This window comes from Anabas testudineus, chromosome 18 (assembly GCF_900324465.2).
Source record: "Anabas testudineus chromosome 18, fAnaTes1.2, whole genome shotgun sequence".
In the NCBI taxonomy this organism is placed as follows: Eukaryota; Metazoa; Chordata; class Actinopteri; order Anabantiformes; family Anabantidae; genus Anabas; species Anabas testudineus.
The window spans coordinates 19,624,496-19,643,596 of NC_046627.1; the positions used below are offsets into that span (position 1 = coordinate 19,624,496).

Here is a 19,101-nt window from a genome sequence, read left to right on the forward strand (position 1 = left end):
TAGATGAAGATCTGATCATGTTTTATGACAGGTTCACATACTTTTTCTTGCCACTGTATGTAAAAGAGCTGGTGTATTAGATTATATTGATAGATATACACCTATACAGCTGTAGCTAATAAAGTGTCCAGTGCTTATATATATATATATATATATATATTTTTTTTTTTTCATATAGAAGCATATTAGTCTCAATAACATAAGATGAACCAAAATATAAGTAAAGTTTTATCTTGTGTGACATCACATTTCTCATTAATTTAAAGCAATTCAAAGCCTTTTGGCTACATGCAGACCTTTATTGGATGTTTTGATTGATTGTAGTTTCTATCTTACATCAATAGATCAAGCAGAAACGCTCTGTCTGCTCTGTTCTGCCCATTAAGTAAATTGCATTACTGAACACTCAAATCAGCTGATGGTGCGCCTTGTTCCAGTGTCTAAACGTAGATCAAGTCAGGCTCATGCCAAGATGCCTCTCCAGTTCTTTACAGATATAATAGTTCACCAAAATGTAGGACTTCAAACTTAACACTGAACTCTTTAGTCATCATTACAAATGTATTTCCTGACAATGGGGAAAAATCCCGTCAGAGGCTGAATTACAACAAAACATTTATTCTTCCTTGTGTTTGCAAAAACCTGAAAAGGAAATCAGGATACTATAACTATAAAGCAAGAACCGTGGTGAGTACAACAGCTCTGTAATTCATCTCCATTTATTTAAATCCACTTGTTGAATACATACAAATAGTTCAGGAGCTGGTCAGGAGCAAAACAAATCAATCATATAAAACAGAATAAAAGTGATGCCATCAGGTTTTAAGTTCAGTCTGTTGTTAAGACAGTCAACACATACACTGAGCTGACAGGAACACGTCACCAAATGCATGATGAGTGGAATAAATTATTGCCTGTGTGGCGCAGAAGACCTGATGGCCATAATGAAACTGGAATTTATGAGGGTAACAGTAGCTACTGTTGTTTTTATACAATGTGGGTGTGTGTGGATTGGTCGGTGGGACTTAGGATCTCAGTTCTACCACTTTCTCAGTCAGTTGTTTAGCGTTAGCACCAGAGAACTCGTGAATCTGAAAGATAGAAATTCACACAAATGGCTTAAAAGACAACCAAACCAAACAAAAAACAAAAAACATGCACACCTTTTTTATTTACTGAAATGTTACAAGTTTCTGTTCATTAGTAAGTAAGAAATCATTAATCACTATAATCAGCTCTTTATCTCTCATCCACAGTACTAGTGTTACAGTTACTAGAGAAACTTGTTTGTGTAAATCGCTCGTCTCAGCTGGATGAATGTCACCACATAATGTGATTTAGTAGGATCAACACTCATCAAACTGCCACAAAAGGCCGACTGTTCTCCTTTTGTGGGCAGCTTCCATTCAAAAAAAATGTCATCAAGAGTAAATAGAGGAAGTGCTTCCAAGATTCGAAGTGCTGCTTTCAGGAATGAGCAAAGAAAAAGATTTTTGGACTAACACTTGTTTACAATATTTCTAAATAAGAAAATATCAACAGCACAGCTGCCAATGATGTGTCATCAGTGCAACCCGCACTGTGACAAAGGGGAAATTGTTGCAGCTGAAAAACAGAGAGCTGTTGATTTTGGTTTCATATTGAATCTCCTGTGTCTGTATCTGAGCGACTCATCAATTCCATTTGTGAAAAGTAAAATCCTCACTAACTTACCTTCTCTCCATTCTTGTAAAAATGGAATGTGGGCATGCAAGAAATCCCGCAGGATGAACTCACATCCTGAAAAAAAGAAGCAAAGACTCGGGTCAGAAGGCAAAGGCTGCAGACACTCACTACTCTGCCACCTTCAGCCAATGGCTGAAACTTTAATTATTTTAAGTTTCAGCTGTTAGTTTAGTAAGCGAGAATCAGGCGATCATGTTAATCTTCTTTGTAAAAGAATATTAGCTGGCGTTTGGCCACTAACCAAAATGTGCCTAGTACTTGTCCAAAGGTGTGTCAGAGCATTACCACATGTGGTTCAAATAAACCACCACATAGACAAGTCTGGTTTGGTCTTGTTTCAATATGTTCTTTCTTCACAGCCCACTACAGATTGTCAACAGCAGTCATACACAATCTGTTGATATTTGTCAAATATTCAACAATCATCTGACCTGTAGGAACAGCGTTTACAAGTTCTTCTTCTGATATATGGAGAATTTCACTGCAGACTGGAGAACAGTTATTGCTGTATTAGCAATATTTGTTCTAAACCTGCTGGTGCTTTAGGCAGAAGATTTCTATTAAAAGGCAAAACACTTACTTCAGCTTCATCTACGTCCACCTTCAGAAAAACGACGTTCTTGTTTGCAGGATCTTGTGACATGGTCTGCAGAAGAGTGGATCAATGAAAATTAAGACACTCAGGAAGCACACGACAAATGAATGTGAGAGAAGTAGAGATTTAAAATAATGCTTCAAATCTTAATTTTACAGTAGAGCACCTAATCCCACGTCAAGTGGTTAATAATCTGAAAAGAGTTGCCTTAAAAACAACCCTCTACAAGAGGATGCTCCTCAGAAATTAATCTTTCTTAACCAACGGAAAACATTTGTTTCATAAAAGGATGCAACTAATCCTGGTCTAAAAACTAGATTAGCAGAGATCATTTTTGTGCTTGGTATGTGCTGTAGGATTCCTTCACTTTCCACATTCAATCATTAAGGATTTTAAAAAAGACTTCTCATCCACTTACTACAAATATTGGGCCAATCTGTTTGCAGGGGCCGCACCACGTGGCTGTGAAGTCCACCACCACCAACTTGTCTCCGGCTTCTTTCAGGATGGCCTTGAAGTCATCCTACAGAAAAAGCAATCCCATTATGATTTCTGCAACTTATTTAAGCTGTGTCAGGATTAAACAGTGTTGGTGAGGTGCAGTTTGTTTATGCATTACTGGCTCCTTTTCAGGAGCTCTATTAAAAAGCTAATTAAAACCCAACATTACCTTTATTTTAATGTGAATCTTTATTTTATTGCACAATTATTATTTTTTTAAATTGTACTTTACCACTACTGCTTTAGTTTAATCTATCTGTAGCCCATCTGTCTATGAATTACTTTTATTCAAATTAAAAATTGCATTTGTTATTACGAGCATCAACAGACTGACATACTGTTTAACACTCCTCATATTCAGCAGTCAGTCCCAGTACATGTGCAGGATGTGAACACGCAGGTTAACCACGTTATCTTCTTACAACTAACCTCTTTTTACAGTTCATTAAACATGCGTGGCTTCTCGTCAAGGTTTTATTACTAACCGTGCTCTGTTATTGTGTGTCTGTGTGGGTTTTACAACATGTGCATTAATAAAAGAGCAGCGGTCTCCACCCATCCTGACACATGCAGCTCTCGGTATCATGTAACGAGCAGCACAGGCGTTAGCTAATGTTTACTTCTTCCAGTTGCTAGGTCCAACCCTGTTAGCATCTATTCCCGCGGCTGTGGGCAAACAGAGCAGCACCGTTCATATTACACAGTATTGTTTCCATCAGTTTTCGCCTCCATTGCTGCCAAACGTCAGTGGCCTGACTGCAGCATGACAAAGTCCACATCCACACACATGGTGGCGGCTAACAGCTCCAGCTAGCTGCTGGTTCTGCTCGGAGGGGAAGTTACACGGCATTATGCAACTCAGCCTCATTATACATCCACTTGTTGTACAGGAAAGGTGCCGTTTTAAAGCTACGCCCAGGTTTGTTAAAGCTTTAGTCGAGTTTCTTGATCCAGACATGTTAGCTTAAAAATCCACAACCGATACTTGTCAAAGTAGATTCATGTAACTCAGTTTAATATTTATTCAACGAAACTAGCTAATCTGTCACACCAGACCGGGTCTTGATGAGAAGATAAAGCAGGACTAAGCTAACAGAAAGAGTGTAAACACGGGTTCAGCTAAAATAAAATAAATAAAAAGTTAAACTAACATGAACTTCATTGTTGAATATTAAAGCAGCGTTAACGTTGTTCTTCGTGAATAACCGGGTCAGCGAACAGAAATGAGGACCACAACCCGACAGCTCCACTTTTAAACCCACTTAGACATTAAACTTTTGCTTAATTTAAACCAACTAAAGTGAGAAAACCCTGGAAAGGAGCTCCTCTAATGGAGGATGAGTCCGGAGAGCGGAGTCCGGAGAGCGGGGACCGGAGAGCGGGGACCGGGCACGCAGCGTCCCGGCCGCTGATCGGAGCACCGTCAACTAAACCTCTACTAACGTACAGCTACGGCTTGTTTTCTTATTTCAAGCGACGAAAAACAGCAAAATAGACGAGTTACAACTTACCAGATCTACAACTTCGCGAACCATGATGGCAGCTGAATGGCCGAGTGTCGGACTGGACAACGAGGAGCAGAGAGTGAGCGTGTTTCCCGCTGAGGCCGCGTTTTTATCGGCAGCATTAGGCGGCGCACCAGCGGAAGTCACTGCGCTTACAAAATAAAAGCCAAGCTTTTAATTTATTATTTTTTGGTTTGCATGTATAATTACAGAAATGTTTGTTGATGTATACACATGTGTCTGCAAATAGAAGAAACAAAACCAAATACAGAAATGCACTGTAAAAACAGAAAACACAACCAGGCTAAAAACAGAACCACTGTTTCCACGACATAATTAAATATATACATGTATCTATATATTATCATTATCATTATATGTAAGAGTGTGTCTCTTATAGTGCACATTGGAAATATAGTAAGTGAATGTCAGATCTTCAAACCACGATGTTTCCAGGGGACAGTAAAAGGTGATGGACGTGTCTGGGGCATGTTTGTCGTTGTTATGGTGATTCATAAAGTTAAGTGTGGGACAATAAGTAAACATTTAAGTTATATAAGTGTTTGTTTGTTTTAACAATCAAATAAAAGGATTATAAAGATATAAGATATAAAGATGTAGTTGCCTATTGGAAACAACTTACTATGCTTTTGGAAGATAATTTAATATTAATAATGAAAATGTTTGTCCACTGTATAAGATAGGCTACACATCGTGATGTATTCTGACATGAAATAACAATGAATACAAGTCCAAATAATATTGTGCACTATTTAGTAATAAATAGTAACATATGTAACTCCAAATAGTAATAAAGAATTGTAAAGAGATGCAGGTATTATCTGCCTGCAACTGGAAGGCTATTGATTTATAGTGTGACAGAAAATGCTTTGTATAGTTTATTTTTGTAAACATTGTTTTAACATTAAAAAACCGATCATTAAAAGAAACAAACACTGGACTGAGCCAGGTACAACAGTAAATGTCTGCTTATTAATGCATCATTAATGAATTATAATTAAATTATATATATTCACAGAGACATTTTATTGACAGATGTTGCCAATAGCATCAATTCTGTTCTTTCTTTTAAATGAATGATGCAGAACATTTACCTGTAGTGTGTGTTGTAGGTTTATGTGTCTGACACAGCGACACTAGTCCATTATTTTGAAGTCTAAGCAGCGACGTAGATTAATTCTTGTAACTTTACACCAGAACTTGGAAAACACCGTTTGGTTCATCTGCCAAATATCTTCCAGTTTCCCGTATTTGTATCAAGTGCTTCCCTGTGTTTTGGATCATTTGGATGAATCATTACAGTCCATATAAAGATAAAACTGACAGAAATGATCCCCAGATTAATGTAGGTGTAATACTCCAACCATTACGGAGATAACGCATTTTTGTAAGACCTGCAACAATGTTATTGTTTGTTTTATTATCTGTAACCTGATTATTGTTTCAGTGACAGTAATGATGGTGGTTTAACAGTAATTCAAGTCACAATGACTTGACAAATTCATGCTTTACCGTAAACGACTGAGTCTGCGCAGCCAATACCTCCTCCTCCGACGTCCCGTAAGTCCCTTGCCGTCATTACGTCATTTCCATGAAGTATTTTTTCCTCGTATGATGTCACGATACAAGGATACATTAGCGTAAAAAAATATACTAATATATATATACTAATACATTAGTTACTACATTTTCTACACATCAGATATTTTGAGATTTTAATAGTATTTTTATAATTGGCTAATAATATTTAGTTCTATAAATGTAGAACTATGGTTCAAATGTGTTGGTACATTTATTTAAAACATTAACAACCTAAGAAAACCTAAAATAGTGCCTATTGGTCCACACATGATGCACCCTTCAAAGTAATTAAAAGCAGTAACTACACTTAACACAGACTTGTAAGAATCTTTTTTATAAAAACAAGTGCATTTTGTTCTCTCGCTGGTAAAGTGGTTCTAACTTCCAGAAAAAGGTCTCTGACTCACAAATCTTAAGTTAAAAATCTTTGTATTTTTGATAATTTATCTAGTATAACAGCAACATTATTGTGCTCAACAGTATAATTACTGGTAAGTGCTGTTTTTGCAGAATACAGAAGGGCCAGGACCTCTGCTGTAGTTCAAAAAGTACATACTCCCGTAGGTTTTTTAGACTCTTCTCCAAAGTGAATGAACCTCGTATTGCTCCCTTGAACTAAAACTCACCATGACAGACAACGAGCATCCTAAGTAACCATGGAGCTGAGGCTTTTCACAACCTTATGAAATTCAAATTAGCATGTATACTCTATTTCCTGATGAAAATAAAGGGCTTCATTTGGCTGCAGGAGACCAACAGTGCCCGCTGTATTATTTAGACAGCACTCATTTTAGAAGAGAAATAGGGATGTGTGTTTAGTGTTTTGTTTTTCTTTTATTATCACTGTCTTTACATTAAACATCAAAATAAAATACATTGGCGTGGTAATATGAACATTTTTTGTATTGTGTCTTTATTGCTCATTTTGTCATGTAGCCTACTGTTGCATTGTGTCAGTTCTTAATAATGGTGATTCCTCTGTTCATCCCAGGTTCCACATCAAATTGCGACTACAGCCTTGCCGGTGTTTTCTCCCTTCAGCATCCCCATAAAAGCAGCTGGCATGTTTTCAAAGCCTTTTGTCATGTGCTCCCGACTCTTCAGTTTGCCCTGCGGAAAGAAAAGACACAAGTCGCAAAAATATGTATATATGCAACCTTATTGTTTGGGATTTCATTTATATTATTATTTATTGAAGACACATAAAGACATTTACACATAGATAAAGCATGTTAATAAATATTTTTTTAATGACCAACCTCTTTCAACCATCCCATCAGTCTCTTGAGGGATTCAGGGTGCTTGTGCTCCCACCTGCTCTGCAGGAAGCCCTCCATCTTAATCTGCTTGAAGATCATGGTCAGATAGGGGTAAGGGCCTGACAGAGAAAGATGGTTCAACAAATATTTTGAATGGTAGTCCAAGAAAACAAACAGTGTCAACAGAAGAGTATGTTGATGCATGTTCGCCTTCAGCAGCACAATATCACCCTCTAGTGAACAAAGTTACTAATACACGTTAAAAAATATTTTTACAAATAGAATAAGCAGAACTATCTGCAGCACAGATAACTAAGAAGTACACACCTGTCTGAGGTGTGGTGTCATTGTACACAGAAATACTTCCACACACAGCTATTCTTCCAAAGTTCTTCATTTGTTGCAGGGCAACAGCAGAAAAGGGGCCTCCCACCTTTAACCAGGACAGAAGAGCCAATGAAATATCAACAAACAGTAATAATACAGTGTTAAGCATTGAGCTACACTATCATAGGATCACAGGAAATATAATAATAACTATAAAAGAAGTGCTCAAGAACATTTGTCCATCTCTGAACTACACTGCTGCAGCTTACATTGTCAAAGTAGCAGTCGTATCCCTCTGGAGAAGCTTTCTTCAGGGCCTCCTCTAGGGAACCAACAGTCTTGTAGTTGAAGACTTTGTCAAAACCCAGCTCTTTGACATATGCCACCTTCGCGTCAGACCCTGCCGAACCCACCACCTTGCAGCCCTTAATCTTGGCTATCTGGCCCACCACAGAGCCCACTGCCCCAGCTGCAGCATTGACCAGCAAGGTCTCACCCTTCTGGAGTCCCAAGACCTCCTCAATCCCATAGAGAGCAGTCAGTCTGGAGAAATGGAGACAAAGTTAAATCCAACTTCAAAAGCATGAGGGTACGTTTTCTGTCCAGCTCCACTGAGGTACACATTTGATCTTTGTAATGTCAACTATTGCTTTTATAGCAAACGTTTCCAAGCTTGAACAGCCTTAGCTGTTTTATTTTCTTAAAGGAAGAGGAAAGCTGTTTTATCAAAGCAGAGAGTCTTTAAAATAGTTGAGAAATAACTTCTCTACACTGAATACCCACACAGACTATTTAACATCATACCCTGGCATGCCAATAGCACCCAAAGCCAGCGACAAGGAGACATCTTGAGGCCAGTCAGGTGTAACGGGAAAGAGGCCTGTTCCATCACAGACAGTGTGAGTTCTCCATCCACAAGATGCAACAACATGGGTTCCCACAGAAAATGATGGGTTATTACTTTGGATCACCCTACAGAAAAACAGCAGGAAGTGAAAACAGAAGAAAAGACATCTGTCAGCGAAGAGTTCTTCACCCATATTGTACTGTGAACAGTTGAATAATGCCAAACCATGTTGCATATAATTCCCTCACTATAAAAAAGTAAGATATTTAAGGTGGGTTTGTATGTTTTCTCTGAATCATTGTGTGTTCTGTTCAGCAAACACCAGGCACACAAGCGACATAGTGACAGATAAGGTATTCTGTGTGCGCAGGTGTAGTTGTGTCTTTGTGTTCCTTACTTGGCCACTTGAGCTCCAATCATCACATCGCCTTCTTTCATGCTAAACTTACTGAACGTCCTGAGGAAATGAACAATGTACTATATTACATTTTAAATAGTGTTTGTTTAACAAATGATTGTGAACAGTGTTCATGATAATAATGCTGATCGTCTTCTAGTTGCATTACCCTGCTCTCTGCTCACCTCATGTACGGGTCAACGCTGACAAACACAGCCTCCAAAAGCACCTCTGAAACAAAAAAGCAACACAGTATAGGTGTAAACTTTTTCTTTTGTGTGAGAATCAGTAAACACTGACTGCTTTTCTTACTGTTTCATGTTTGAAAATGGAAAGAAATAACATGATTACCTGTTTATCTCCTGAAAGAATTGACAGACAAAAATGATCTTACCTCCATCTTTGGGCTCAGGTAACTCCTCCACCTTAAGCTTAAAGTTGCTGTCCTTTGGAAAACCTTCAAAGTGCTTTGTCAGAATCCATGTCTTAGCTTGAACCATGGTTCTTTGTTTGGGTCAGCTGGGTCATCCACAAAATAAAAGACGTGGTTCACTTTCTAATTACTAATATGTTAGCACAGTGGGTCGTACTGGAGTGTGTTAAATGAAGAGGTGTTTCTAATGTATTACGCACTCTATTTACTTAAATGTGGGGATCAAATCATTAGAAACAACCCCAATAATAAACATACAGTAGAATTATCTTCACCTTGCATACAGTTTTAATAAAATCTGAGAAACTATAACCTTGTAAAAGTAGATCTCATGGAAGAGCTGTCGTAGATAAACACATATTATGTAGCATAAGTAGCAGTTACATTAAATTTTATTGCTTACATTGTTTTGTTGGGTACTCTGTAGTGATACTGTACCTCAGTCAGTGTTACAGCAAATCCAAAGTCTGGAATAGAGAAAACAAGTAATTAAGAGGAATGCATTTCTCGTAAACAAGCATGCCTGCACACATACACTTTCACACAAGCGTTTTTGTCTTTCCACTGTTATTATACATACAGTTAATATACATTCAGTTGCATGATGACAGCTGCTTTTTTGTTTTCTTGTTACTTCTGTTGCTGTTTTAACCCAACTGCCGAGTGTTCTCAAGATTTTCAATGTGCATGTATGGTACAGTCAAATGGCAATAAAGTTTATCTTATCTTATCTTACACACACACACACACAATAAACATTAGGTAACCCAATCATATCAATGACTTGGCACTTTTTTTGGAACCTTTTCTTTCAGCAAAAGAATTGAATTACTTCTTAAACAACATCAGGTTAAAGCTTAAAACAAACAATCACCTAACTATCGACATTTTTGTATTTACTGATACCCATTCCTCTAAAATAGAGGCTAGGTAGCATGATACTTCTCAAACTGCCCTGTCAACTGAATCCATACATACTGACTCACCAGTTGTTGTTCTCCAGAAAGACACTCACTGAGGCAGCAGCAGGTTGCAGCAGGTTTTTGAATGCATGGGGCGGGAAACAAACTTGAATTCTTGAATCTGATTGGCAAAACTTTAGCACACCCTTGGTCTTTCATTGAGGACATCACAATGTCTGTGCGTGTTGACTTGCACTCAGTTTGGCGCATACAGCTAATTTGTTAGATGCAAACAAAATGGAGTTCCTGAATACAATTGTAAGCAAGTTGAGATCTTTCAATAAAGTTGACTTTTGTTGGTAACAGAGTACAATTCAGTTTTTGCAATTCAATTCCGTTTTATTTGTATAGCACCAAATCAGTGTAAGGTTTAAGACCTTACAAAATATAGCATTAGACAGAATTATATAGAAAACCCAACTACCCCACTTAAGCAGCTCTATGTGACAGTGGAGAGGAAAAACTCCCTTTAAAGGAGGCCATTGGCCACGGCTGGTTGGGGTGAGTGGAATAGGAGGGAGAAAAGAACAGCAGGCAAGAAAAAACAACACCAAGCAGGAAAAACACTGAGCAAGTTGGTAGGACCAGTAACTGGACTGTAGAGATATACAGGTCAGAGGCTGAGGATACCTGCAGAGGTGAACAGAGAGAGGGAGACAGAGAGGATGAAGCACAACTGAGGGAGAGAGACACAAAGTTAATGACATGCAATGGTGGCATTTGAATAGATAGTGAAGAGGAGAGAGGAGACTATATTTTTTGCAGTGCATCTTGGGAACAACTGTACTTAGCCCACATGCCTGAGTCAACAATCTAGTTTGAATTTTCATGTTCATTCTTCAAATTAACAGGTAAGTGGCCTCTGATTTTGTTTGTTAGCATCAGCAGAGTGCATAACATTTCCAAACAAGTCATGTTGTGCCATGAGACGTACAGATCTTTAAAACTGCTAAATGGAGAGACACATTGATAGAGACGAAAACACTTTCATTCATTTCATTCTTTTTAAATGGAGCAATTGTAATAACTAACTTTTCTCTCTCTTTAGTGGCAGTTGTGACATTACAGACTGGAACTGGACTTCTGAATTGTCATCCTGCAAATTACAGGGGGAGCTTGAATTTACTTTGTCTTAGATGAACCTTTGCCATGTGCACATCTCCAGACATTGCCTAGTCTAACTGCCTAACTTGAATGAACATCGCTGTTTGTTTGGGTTGCTGAGCTTATTTGCTAAAATGAGCTTGCTTGCTAAAGAAAACTTAACTTATAAAAAAATCAGCTAATGTTTTGTTTATAAGTCAGCCAGTGTCATGTTTTGTTTTCTCTTCTGTTGATTTTGGACCTGCAAGTGTAGCCTTCATTCACCTCAGCAACCAGCACTACTTTCTTGCTCCAATCTATCAAGTGTGCTCTCACTCATTTTTACTTAGTCTAATGTAGTTTAATAGTGAGGAGTAAGAGTTCTGAAATAAAATTACTTAATGAAACGCTCATGCAAAAATATGTAGTGTATACATTATATACTGTAGTGCATTTAACACTAGAAATCTGTAAATATACCTCTTCTAGATAAGGTGCAAATAAACAGTAATTAATTGCAAAATCTTTGGTGAGTATTTGGTGAGTATTTGGTGTTTGGTGAGTATTTTACTGTTACAGTTGTGGTATAAATGATTCCTCTTCCTCTAAATGTTGTAGAATCTTAGTAGACTTCAAGGAAGGACTCAATGTGACGAACCATCACAATTTAATACGTACATGCAGGCATGGAGAAAACACCACAATCATGTAAATGTCTTCTGCTCTACCTCTCTCTAACCCTCATACTTATACTTCACAGTGGTGTCGTTCTGTTTTAGTATCTCTTGCCTTCTTTTATACTGAAGTTGTTCTTTTCTCCTACACAGTAAACAATAACAGCTTTTTGCTGTCTTTACATAAACTGTAACAAACTGTAAATTTTAGCTACATAAAGCACTGTTAATTTTACAGTAAAATAATGGAAACTGTGTTGCCGCTTCTTTACTGTTCTTTAACAGGAAAAGGTTTAAGCCCAGTCTTAAATATAGAGAGGGTGTCTGCCTCCAGAACCTGAACTGGGAGCTGGTTCCACAGGAGAGGCTCTGCCTCCCATTCTACATCTGGAAACTCTAGGAACCACAAGCAGCCCTGCAGCCTGAGTGTCCTGTTGGAAAAATATTAAAACTATGAGGTCGTTAAGATGGAGCTTGCTTGTTAAGTGGATTTTACAGAGAGTCAATGGAGAGAAGCTAATGTAGGAGAAATATGATTCCTCTTGCTAATTCCAGTCAGTCCATTGATTTAGAGGAAATCAATTGAAAGAAAAGCTCCACTCAGCCTGCAGAGACCATTGTCTGTCTGGAAGTGGAGTTCAGTCTGGTTAGTAAGACAGCACAGTTTTCTCGGGGTGGGGGTGTTGCACTCTCTTCTTTTCTGTGGCGAATGTCATGACACCTCTCTTCGTCAATACTTTTGGGCCTGATGGTTTTGGCCCACACTGTGATTCGTTTTGGGTCACCACCGTTGTGACTTACTGCTGGCCACTTTCAGTTTCCCCTCCTTGTTGGTAGGGGGGGTAGGTCTATGTCATGTTGCTGGGAAGGTATGTGCTTGTCTTTGGGTGTCGGTATGAACTATATCCTGTTATTTGTTATCTCTTTAGAGATAGCTTAGGGGCTAAAGTCAGCTCCCTAAACTGTGGGCCCCGCAGGCCTCAACAGACCATTTGAAGAAAGAAAAATGCAGATTTTCTAGCCACATTTTATTTCTAACTAACACAGAGGCTGTTAAATACACTGCATTCGAGGTATTGACATGTTGTGGGGGCTATGCCTATACTCATAGAGCTTGGGGTTAAAATATGTAACAAAGGAAAAAAAAAACATTCCTAGTAAAGTGCAGGAATGTCAGCTTTGGTTTTGTAAACAATATCCATTAGTCAGATATTTGACTAATTTATCCAGTAGTTGTTGTAGTGCTGTCGACGTCTTTTTCTGCACAACACAACCAATAGACTGAAGAACATTAAGGTGAGTCATAAGGTGGGTCATAAAAATAATCAAACTGTGAAGAGAGACTAAACGTCATTGAGGGTTTTCTCATAATATTTTAACGTTAAAGTTATGTTAGTCAGCTACAAGTGTATACTTGACCTTAATGGTCAAAGTGGCTGTCAATCCACACAACAAACTTAAATTATAATGACTGAAAAAGAGCACTTTGGGCGTTGCCCTGTTTATTTATCCCCACAGTTAATGATTTTAAAAGACTATGGTTGACCATGTATTCCATGGGCGTTACAGTTAAAACTAATGTGTGATAAATGGCCCTCATGTGTTTTACAGCATGTCACAAAACTTATTATAAAGTGTAAAATTTGTCTTATTGATTAAGATCTTCTTGCCTCTGCAGTTTTGAGTAAATTCCCTTCATATTTCTCACAGTTGTGTGTGTTGCAGAGTCAACTACATAATTATACATCTATCTTTCATAAATCATATGTATAACTAACTGAAATTCACATGACACTGTTTTTTCTACCACCACAGTATATAGCCTAAGTGACATAATGCATCACAATATCTATCTGCATATTAAAAAAACATCATTATCTCTTTGCCAAGATCTAATTTCAGGCCCTCTGCTTTCAGGAGCTGAGAGTGAAACTTGCAGAAGCAGAGTCTCAGCTCCAGAGTTTGCAGCATTTAATGCAAGAAATCATGGAGGAGGCTAAAGTCAAATGTTTTCAGCCAGAGCGCAATTCCCAGGTGAGGGAGGAAGTTGCACTGTTTTCACCCTGCTGTGTTGCAGTGGAAGGGACTTTTGGTAGGTATCCATTTGCTGTGACTAACTGAAAGCTAAACTTGACGCGGTGACAGTCCCGGACTTTACTGCACAGCTCTTCAGATTGTCCAGCTGACATGCACTGCTGCAGTTTATTATAGAATACTGCTGTCACCATTACACAATGTAGAGTAATCACTACTCCATACAAGGCTCTATGTACAGCACCTGACTCACAGTGACTGGACAAATACATGGTTTATCATAAATGTGTTACAAGTTAATTTTAGAGTCTAATGCAAGTTTCTGGCAGTAATATGAGACGTTTATTTTTTTCCAGACACCTGATTCCTCGCACAGAAACCACAGCCAGGGCGGTTTGCTACTGTAAGTTTTAAAGTCACTGTACTGCTGCAACTGTGTCTCTGGGAAATAGAAATGTCTTATAGGTCTTTTTTTAAGCATCAGATCTTTGTTATGGGCTGAAATAATTACTACCCTTAGCCTGTGAGACAGCTTTTTTTGCGAAAAAATAAATAGATATAGATAAAATATTTGTACTTTTGTTTTGCAGCAATTTGTATGTGAATTGGTATGACAGGGCTGTAGTTCTGTAATCAACAGTTGTTTTAATCCAGCTCATTTGATGAGTAGAAATATTTTATATATATTTATATTTTTTACATCCACAAGAGGTCACAGTGAATCCTGGACTGGACTGTGTGGTTCCTTCACATGCTGCCATTGAAGTGTTAAAGTGGGTCAAACCTGACTTAATCTAATCTAATTTTTCATCACAGCAGACAAATAAAGGGTTATCCCACTTTACCTGAATTGACACGACGGTCTCCACTGAGTGTCCAGGCCACACCCTCTTTTAAATAGCTGTACAGGTCTCTGTGGCGCAATCGGTTAGCGCGTTCGGCTGTTAACCGAAAGGTTGGTGGTTCGAGCCCACCCAGGGACGGAGCTTTTGGAGCAAGTTCACAAGTACAGGCCAGAAAGTGCACAGAAATAAACAGCAGCGACCATCAGAAGTCTAATGCACTGAGCGCATTGGTAGAGTTCAAACCCAAATATCCAGGTGACCACCTGAGTTTACAAACATATACACTGCTGAAAAAAATAAAAGGAACACTAAAACAACACAACCTAGATCTGATTGAATTAAATATTCTTATTAAATACTTTATTGTTTTCATAGTTGAATGTGCTGACAACAAATTCACACAAAAATTATCAATGGAAACTAAATTTTGCTTTGATGTTGTTTCTTCTTGACTTAGATTTTGTTTGCTTGCCTTGTTCCTTACTTGTAAATTGCTTTGGATAAAAGCTTCTGCTAAATGACTAAATGTAAATGTAAATGTAAATGTAAATTTATTAACCCATGGAGGTCTGGATTTGGAGTTCCACTCAAAACTGAAGTGGAAAAACACACTGCAGGCTGATCCAACTTTGATGTAATGTCCTTAAAACACGTCAAAATGAGGCTCAGTAGTGTGTGTGGCCTCCACGTGCCTGTATGACCTCTTTACAACACCTGGGCATGCTCCTGATGAGGTGGCGGTGGTCTCCTGAGGGATCTAATCCCAGACCTGGACTAAAGCATCCGCCAACTCTTGGACAGTCTGTGGTGCTGTTGGTGGATGGAGCGAGACATGATGTCCCAGATGTGCTCAATTGGATTCAGGTCTGGGGAACAGGCGGGCCAGTCCATAGCATCCGTGCCTTCGACTTGCAGGAACTACTGACACACTCCAGCCAAATGAGGTTTAGCTTTGTTTTGCATTAGGAGGAACCCAAGGCCAACCGCACCAGGTCTCACTAGGGGTCTGAGGATCTCATCTCGGTACCTAATGGCAGTCAGGCCATCTCTGGCGAGCCCATGGAGGGCTGTGGGGCCCTTCAAAGAAATGCCATCCCACACCATTACTGACCCACTGCCAAACCAGTCATGCTGAAGGATGTTACAGGCAGCAGAACGTTCTCCATAGCGTCTCCAAACTTGCTGCACGGTGTTGGGCTGTAAGCACAACCCCCACCTGTGGACGTCAGGCCCTCATACCACCCTCATGGAGCCTGTTTCTGACCGTTTGAGCAGACACATGCACATTTATGGCCTGCTGGAGGTCATTTTGCAGGGCTCTGGCAGTGCTCCTCCTGTTCCTCCTTGCACAAAAGCGGAGGTAGCAGTCCTGCTGCTGGGTTGTTGCTCTCCTACGGTCTCCTCCACGTCTCCTGATGTACTGGCCTGTCTCCTGGTAGCGCCTCCATGCTCTGAACACTACGCTGACAGACACAGCAAACCTTCTTGCCACAGCTCACATCGATGTGCCATCCTGGATGAGCTGCACTTCCTGAGCCACTTGTGTGGGTTGTAGACTCCGTCTCATGCTGCCACTAGAGTGAAAGCACCACTAGCATTCAAAAGTGACCAAAACAGCAGTCAGAAAGCACAGGAACTGAGAAGTGGTCTGTGGTCACTACCTGCAGAACTCTTTTATTGGGGGTGTCTTGCTAATTGCCTATAATTTCCTCCTGTTTTTGTCCATTTGCACAACAGCATGTGAAACCGATTATCAATCGGTGTGGCTTCCTAAGTGGGCAGTTTGATTACTCAGATGTGTGATTGACTTGGAGTTACATTGTGTTGTTTAAGTGTTCCCTTTATTTTTTGAGCAGTGTATATACATATTTATAGAATATTTATAGAATTGGATCAATCATTAATTAAATGCCACTCATTTGAGGAACAATACTGATAAATCAGCAAATCTGATAAATCAGCAAATCTAAATTTTCATCACTTTACCTGAGTTGATACCTCACTCCTGTTTTCTTCCCTGCAGCACCTGGTACGGACCAATCACTGGATGTTTTGTGTTTTATCTTTCTGCAGATTTACTGTGTTAGATTCTAGTCAGTCCAAGCAGCTATTCTTCATTCATGTACCTACAGGTGCACATTCTTTAACTCCCATAAATTAGAGGAGGTTCAGTGTTATCCAAATATCTTAAAATAATAATAAACTTATTTGTATCTGTGAATACTGAATGACTTTATTTATCACTGCCTGGTCTCGTTATTCACTGAAATCTTTCATGTGTTTGCAGTTAAACAACCTGAGTAAACAGAGAAACCTCATTATAAACGACAAACACGCTGTTTAAAAATTTAAAGAAAGAAATTCACAAAAGGGGTGGAGCTTGAATGTCCAGGCCACACCCCTCTTATGTGTACGTGCAGGTCTCTGTGGCGCAATCGGTTAGCGCGTTCGGCTGTTAACCGAAAGGTTGGTGGTTCGAGCCCACCCAGGGACGGAGCTTTTGGAGCAAGTTCACAGGTACAGGCCAGGAGAGTGCACAGAAATAAACAGCAGCAACCATCAGAAGTCTAATGCACTGAGCGCATTGGTAGAGTTCAAACCCAAATATCCAGGTGACCACTTGAGTTTACAAAGATATATACGTATTTATACATAGGCAGCATCAGCTTATCAGAAAGATTTTATTGCCAGGTGCGATAAAGGACATTTTACAGCACTAGGAATTTGTCCTGATGTTAGGTGCAGACATAAGAGAAGAGAAGAAAAAAGAAAAGAGGGACATACAGAGTCAGAAGGCACAATAGTAATTATGAGATAAATATTGTTGTGGCTGTGAAAATGAGTATGAGCATAAATATTAATGTAGATATGTATATGAACATAAATATGCATATTTGTAGTCGGTTGGGAGAGGTGGGTTTGTGCAGAGGTTATCTGGGGGGAATTGGGGAACTGTTCAGCAGGCTGATAGCAGCAGGGAAGAAACTGGTCTTGTGGCGTGAGGTGCTGGTCCTGATGGGCCAGAGTCTCTTGCCAGACGGGAGAGGCTGAAATGCATGGCCGGGGTGAGAGGGATCAGCTATAATCCTGGATGCACATCTCTGGGTCCTGGAGATGTACAGCTCCCTGGAGTGATGGGAGGCTGCAGCCAATCACCTTCTCTGCAGAGCGTGTGATTCTCTGCAGCCTGGCCTTGTCCCTGGCAGTGGCTGCAGCAAACCACACTGTGATGGAGGAGGTGAGGATGGATTCGATGATGGCAGTGTAGAAGTTGGTCAACATCTGCTTAGGCAGGTTGTACTTCTTCAGCTGCCACAAGAAGTGTAGCCTCTGCTGAGCCTTCTTGGTGAGGGAGCTGATGATCTTCTCCCAGTTGAGCTCCTGGGTGATTGTGGTGCCCAGGAAACGGAAGGACTCAACAGAGGTGATCAGGGTGTTACAGAGGATGACAGGGGGGAGGGGGGCTGGGTCTCTTCTGAAATCCACTATCATCTCCACTGTCTTGGGAGCGTTGAGCTCCAGGTTGTTCAAGCTGCACCATGACACCAGACGGTCCATCTCGCTTCTGTAGGCTGATTCGTCTCCATTGGAGATGAGGCCATGTAGAATTGGATCAATCATTAAATGCCACTCATTTGAGGAATAATACTGATAAATCAGCAAATCTAAATTTTCATCACAGCAGACAAATAAAGGATTATTCCACTTTACCTGAGTTGATACTTTACTCCTGTTTTCTTCCCTGCAGCACCTGGTACGGACCAATCACTGGATGTTTTGTGTTTTATCTTTCTGCAGATTTACTGTGTTAGATTGTAGTCAGTCCAAGCAGCTATTCTTCATTTATGTACCTACAGGTGCACATTTTTTAACCCCTATAAATTAGAGAAAGTCCAAATATCTTAAAATAATAGTATCTTTATTCCTAAGAATAAACTTATTTTTATCTGTGAACACTGAATGACAAAAGGGGTGGAGACTTTTTGTCAAGGCCACACCTCCTCTTAGGCGCATTTACAGGTCTCTGTGGCGCAATCGGTTAGCGCGTTCGGCTGTTAACCGAAAGGTTGGTGGTTCGAGCCCACCCAGGGACGGAGCTTTTGGAGCAAGTTCACAAGTACAGGCCAGAAAGTGCACAGAAATAAACAGCAGCAACCATCAGAAGTCTAATGCACTTAGCGTATTGACAAAGTTGTGCTTCCAACAGGCCACCTGAGTATACAAACATATATGTAGCGTCATCTTAAATGATTTTTTTACCCATTAATTAAGTCCCACTTATTTGAGGAATAATACTGATAAACGGACAAAC

At 39.6% G+C, this 19,101-nt stretch overlaps 2 protein-coding genes and 3 non-coding genes across 5 annotated transcripts; 3 read left to right on the forward strand and 2 right to left on the reverse strand.

Moving 5' to 3' along the window:
- Positions 1-701: 701 nt before the first annotated feature.
- On the reverse strand, positions 702-4,469 carry LOC113157676 (thioredoxin-like). Its single transcript, XM_026353268.1, has 5 exons — positions 4,333-4,469; positions 2,739-2,843; positions 2,306-2,371; positions 1,714-1,779; positions 702-1,091 (listed from the first exon to the last, which is right to left on the reverse strand). Exons 1-5 carry the CDS (start codon positions 4,354-4,356, stop codon positions 1,026-1,028), a joined length of 327 nt encoding a protein of 108 aa, XP_026209053.1. The 5' UTR covers positions 4,357-4,469; the 3' UTR covers positions 702-1,025.
- Positions 4,470-6,889: 2,420 nt separating this feature from the next.
- Positions 6,890-9,631, reverse strand: LOC113157451 (prostaglandin reductase 1-like). Its single transcript, XM_026352945.1, has 9 exons — positions 9,595-9,631; positions 9,153-9,277; positions 8,944-8,989; positions 8,759-8,818; positions 8,319-8,486; positions 7,784-8,057; positions 7,515-7,620; positions 7,188-7,306; positions 6,890-7,038 (listed from the first exon to the last, which is right to left on the reverse strand). The coding sequence occupies exons 2-9, from the start codon at positions 9,256-9,258 to the stop codon at positions 6,928-6,930; spliced, it is 990 nt and encodes a 329-aa protein (XP_026208730.1). The 5' UTR covers positions 9,259-9,277; positions 9,595-9,631; the 3' UTR covers positions 6,890-6,927.
- Positions 9,632-14,853: 5,222 nt separating this feature from the next.
- On the forward strand, positions 14,854-14,927 carry trnan-guu. Its single transcript has one exon. It is a non-coding gene; the product is annotated as a tRNA-Asn (tRNA).
- A 2,282-nt stretch (positions 14,928-17,209) lies between these two features.
- On the forward strand, positions 17,210-17,283 carry trnan-guu. Its single transcript has one exon. It is a non-coding gene; the product is annotated as a tRNA-Asn (tRNA).
- Positions 17,284-18,809: 1,526 nt separating this feature from the next.
- trnan-guu lies at positions 18,810-18,883 on the forward strand. The gene has a single exon. It is a non-coding gene; the product is annotated as a tRNA-Asn (tRNA).
- Positions 18,884-19,101: the final 218 nt, after the last annotated feature.

Excerpts from the sequence above, each read along its gene's own strand:
- LOC113157451 (XM_026352945.1), bottom strand. The coding sequence starts at position 9,258 with ATGGTTCAAGCTAAGACATGGATTCTGACAAAGCACTTTGAAGGTTTT. Across the intron at positions 8,058-8,318 it reads GGTGCTATTGGCATGCCAGG|ACTGACTGCTCTCTATGGGA; the intron begins GTATGATGTTAA and ends CCATTTCTCCAG. Across the intron at positions 7,621-7,783 it reads ACGACTGCTACTTTGACAAT|GTGGGAGGCCCCTTTTCTGC; the intron begins GTAAGCTGCAGC and ends TCCTGGTTAAAG.
- LOC113157676 (XM_026353268.1), bottom strand. The coding sequence starts at position 4,356 with ATGGTTCGCGAAGTTGTAGATCTG. Across the intron at positions 2,844-4,332 it reads TTCGCGAAGTTGTAGATCTG|GATGACTTCAAGGCCATCCT; the intron begins GTAAGTTGTAAC and ends CTTTTTCTGTAG. Across the intron at positions 2,372-2,738 it reads AGATTGGCCCAATATTTGTA|ACCATGTCACAAGATCCTGC; the intron begins GTAAGTGGATGA and ends ACTCTTCTGCAG.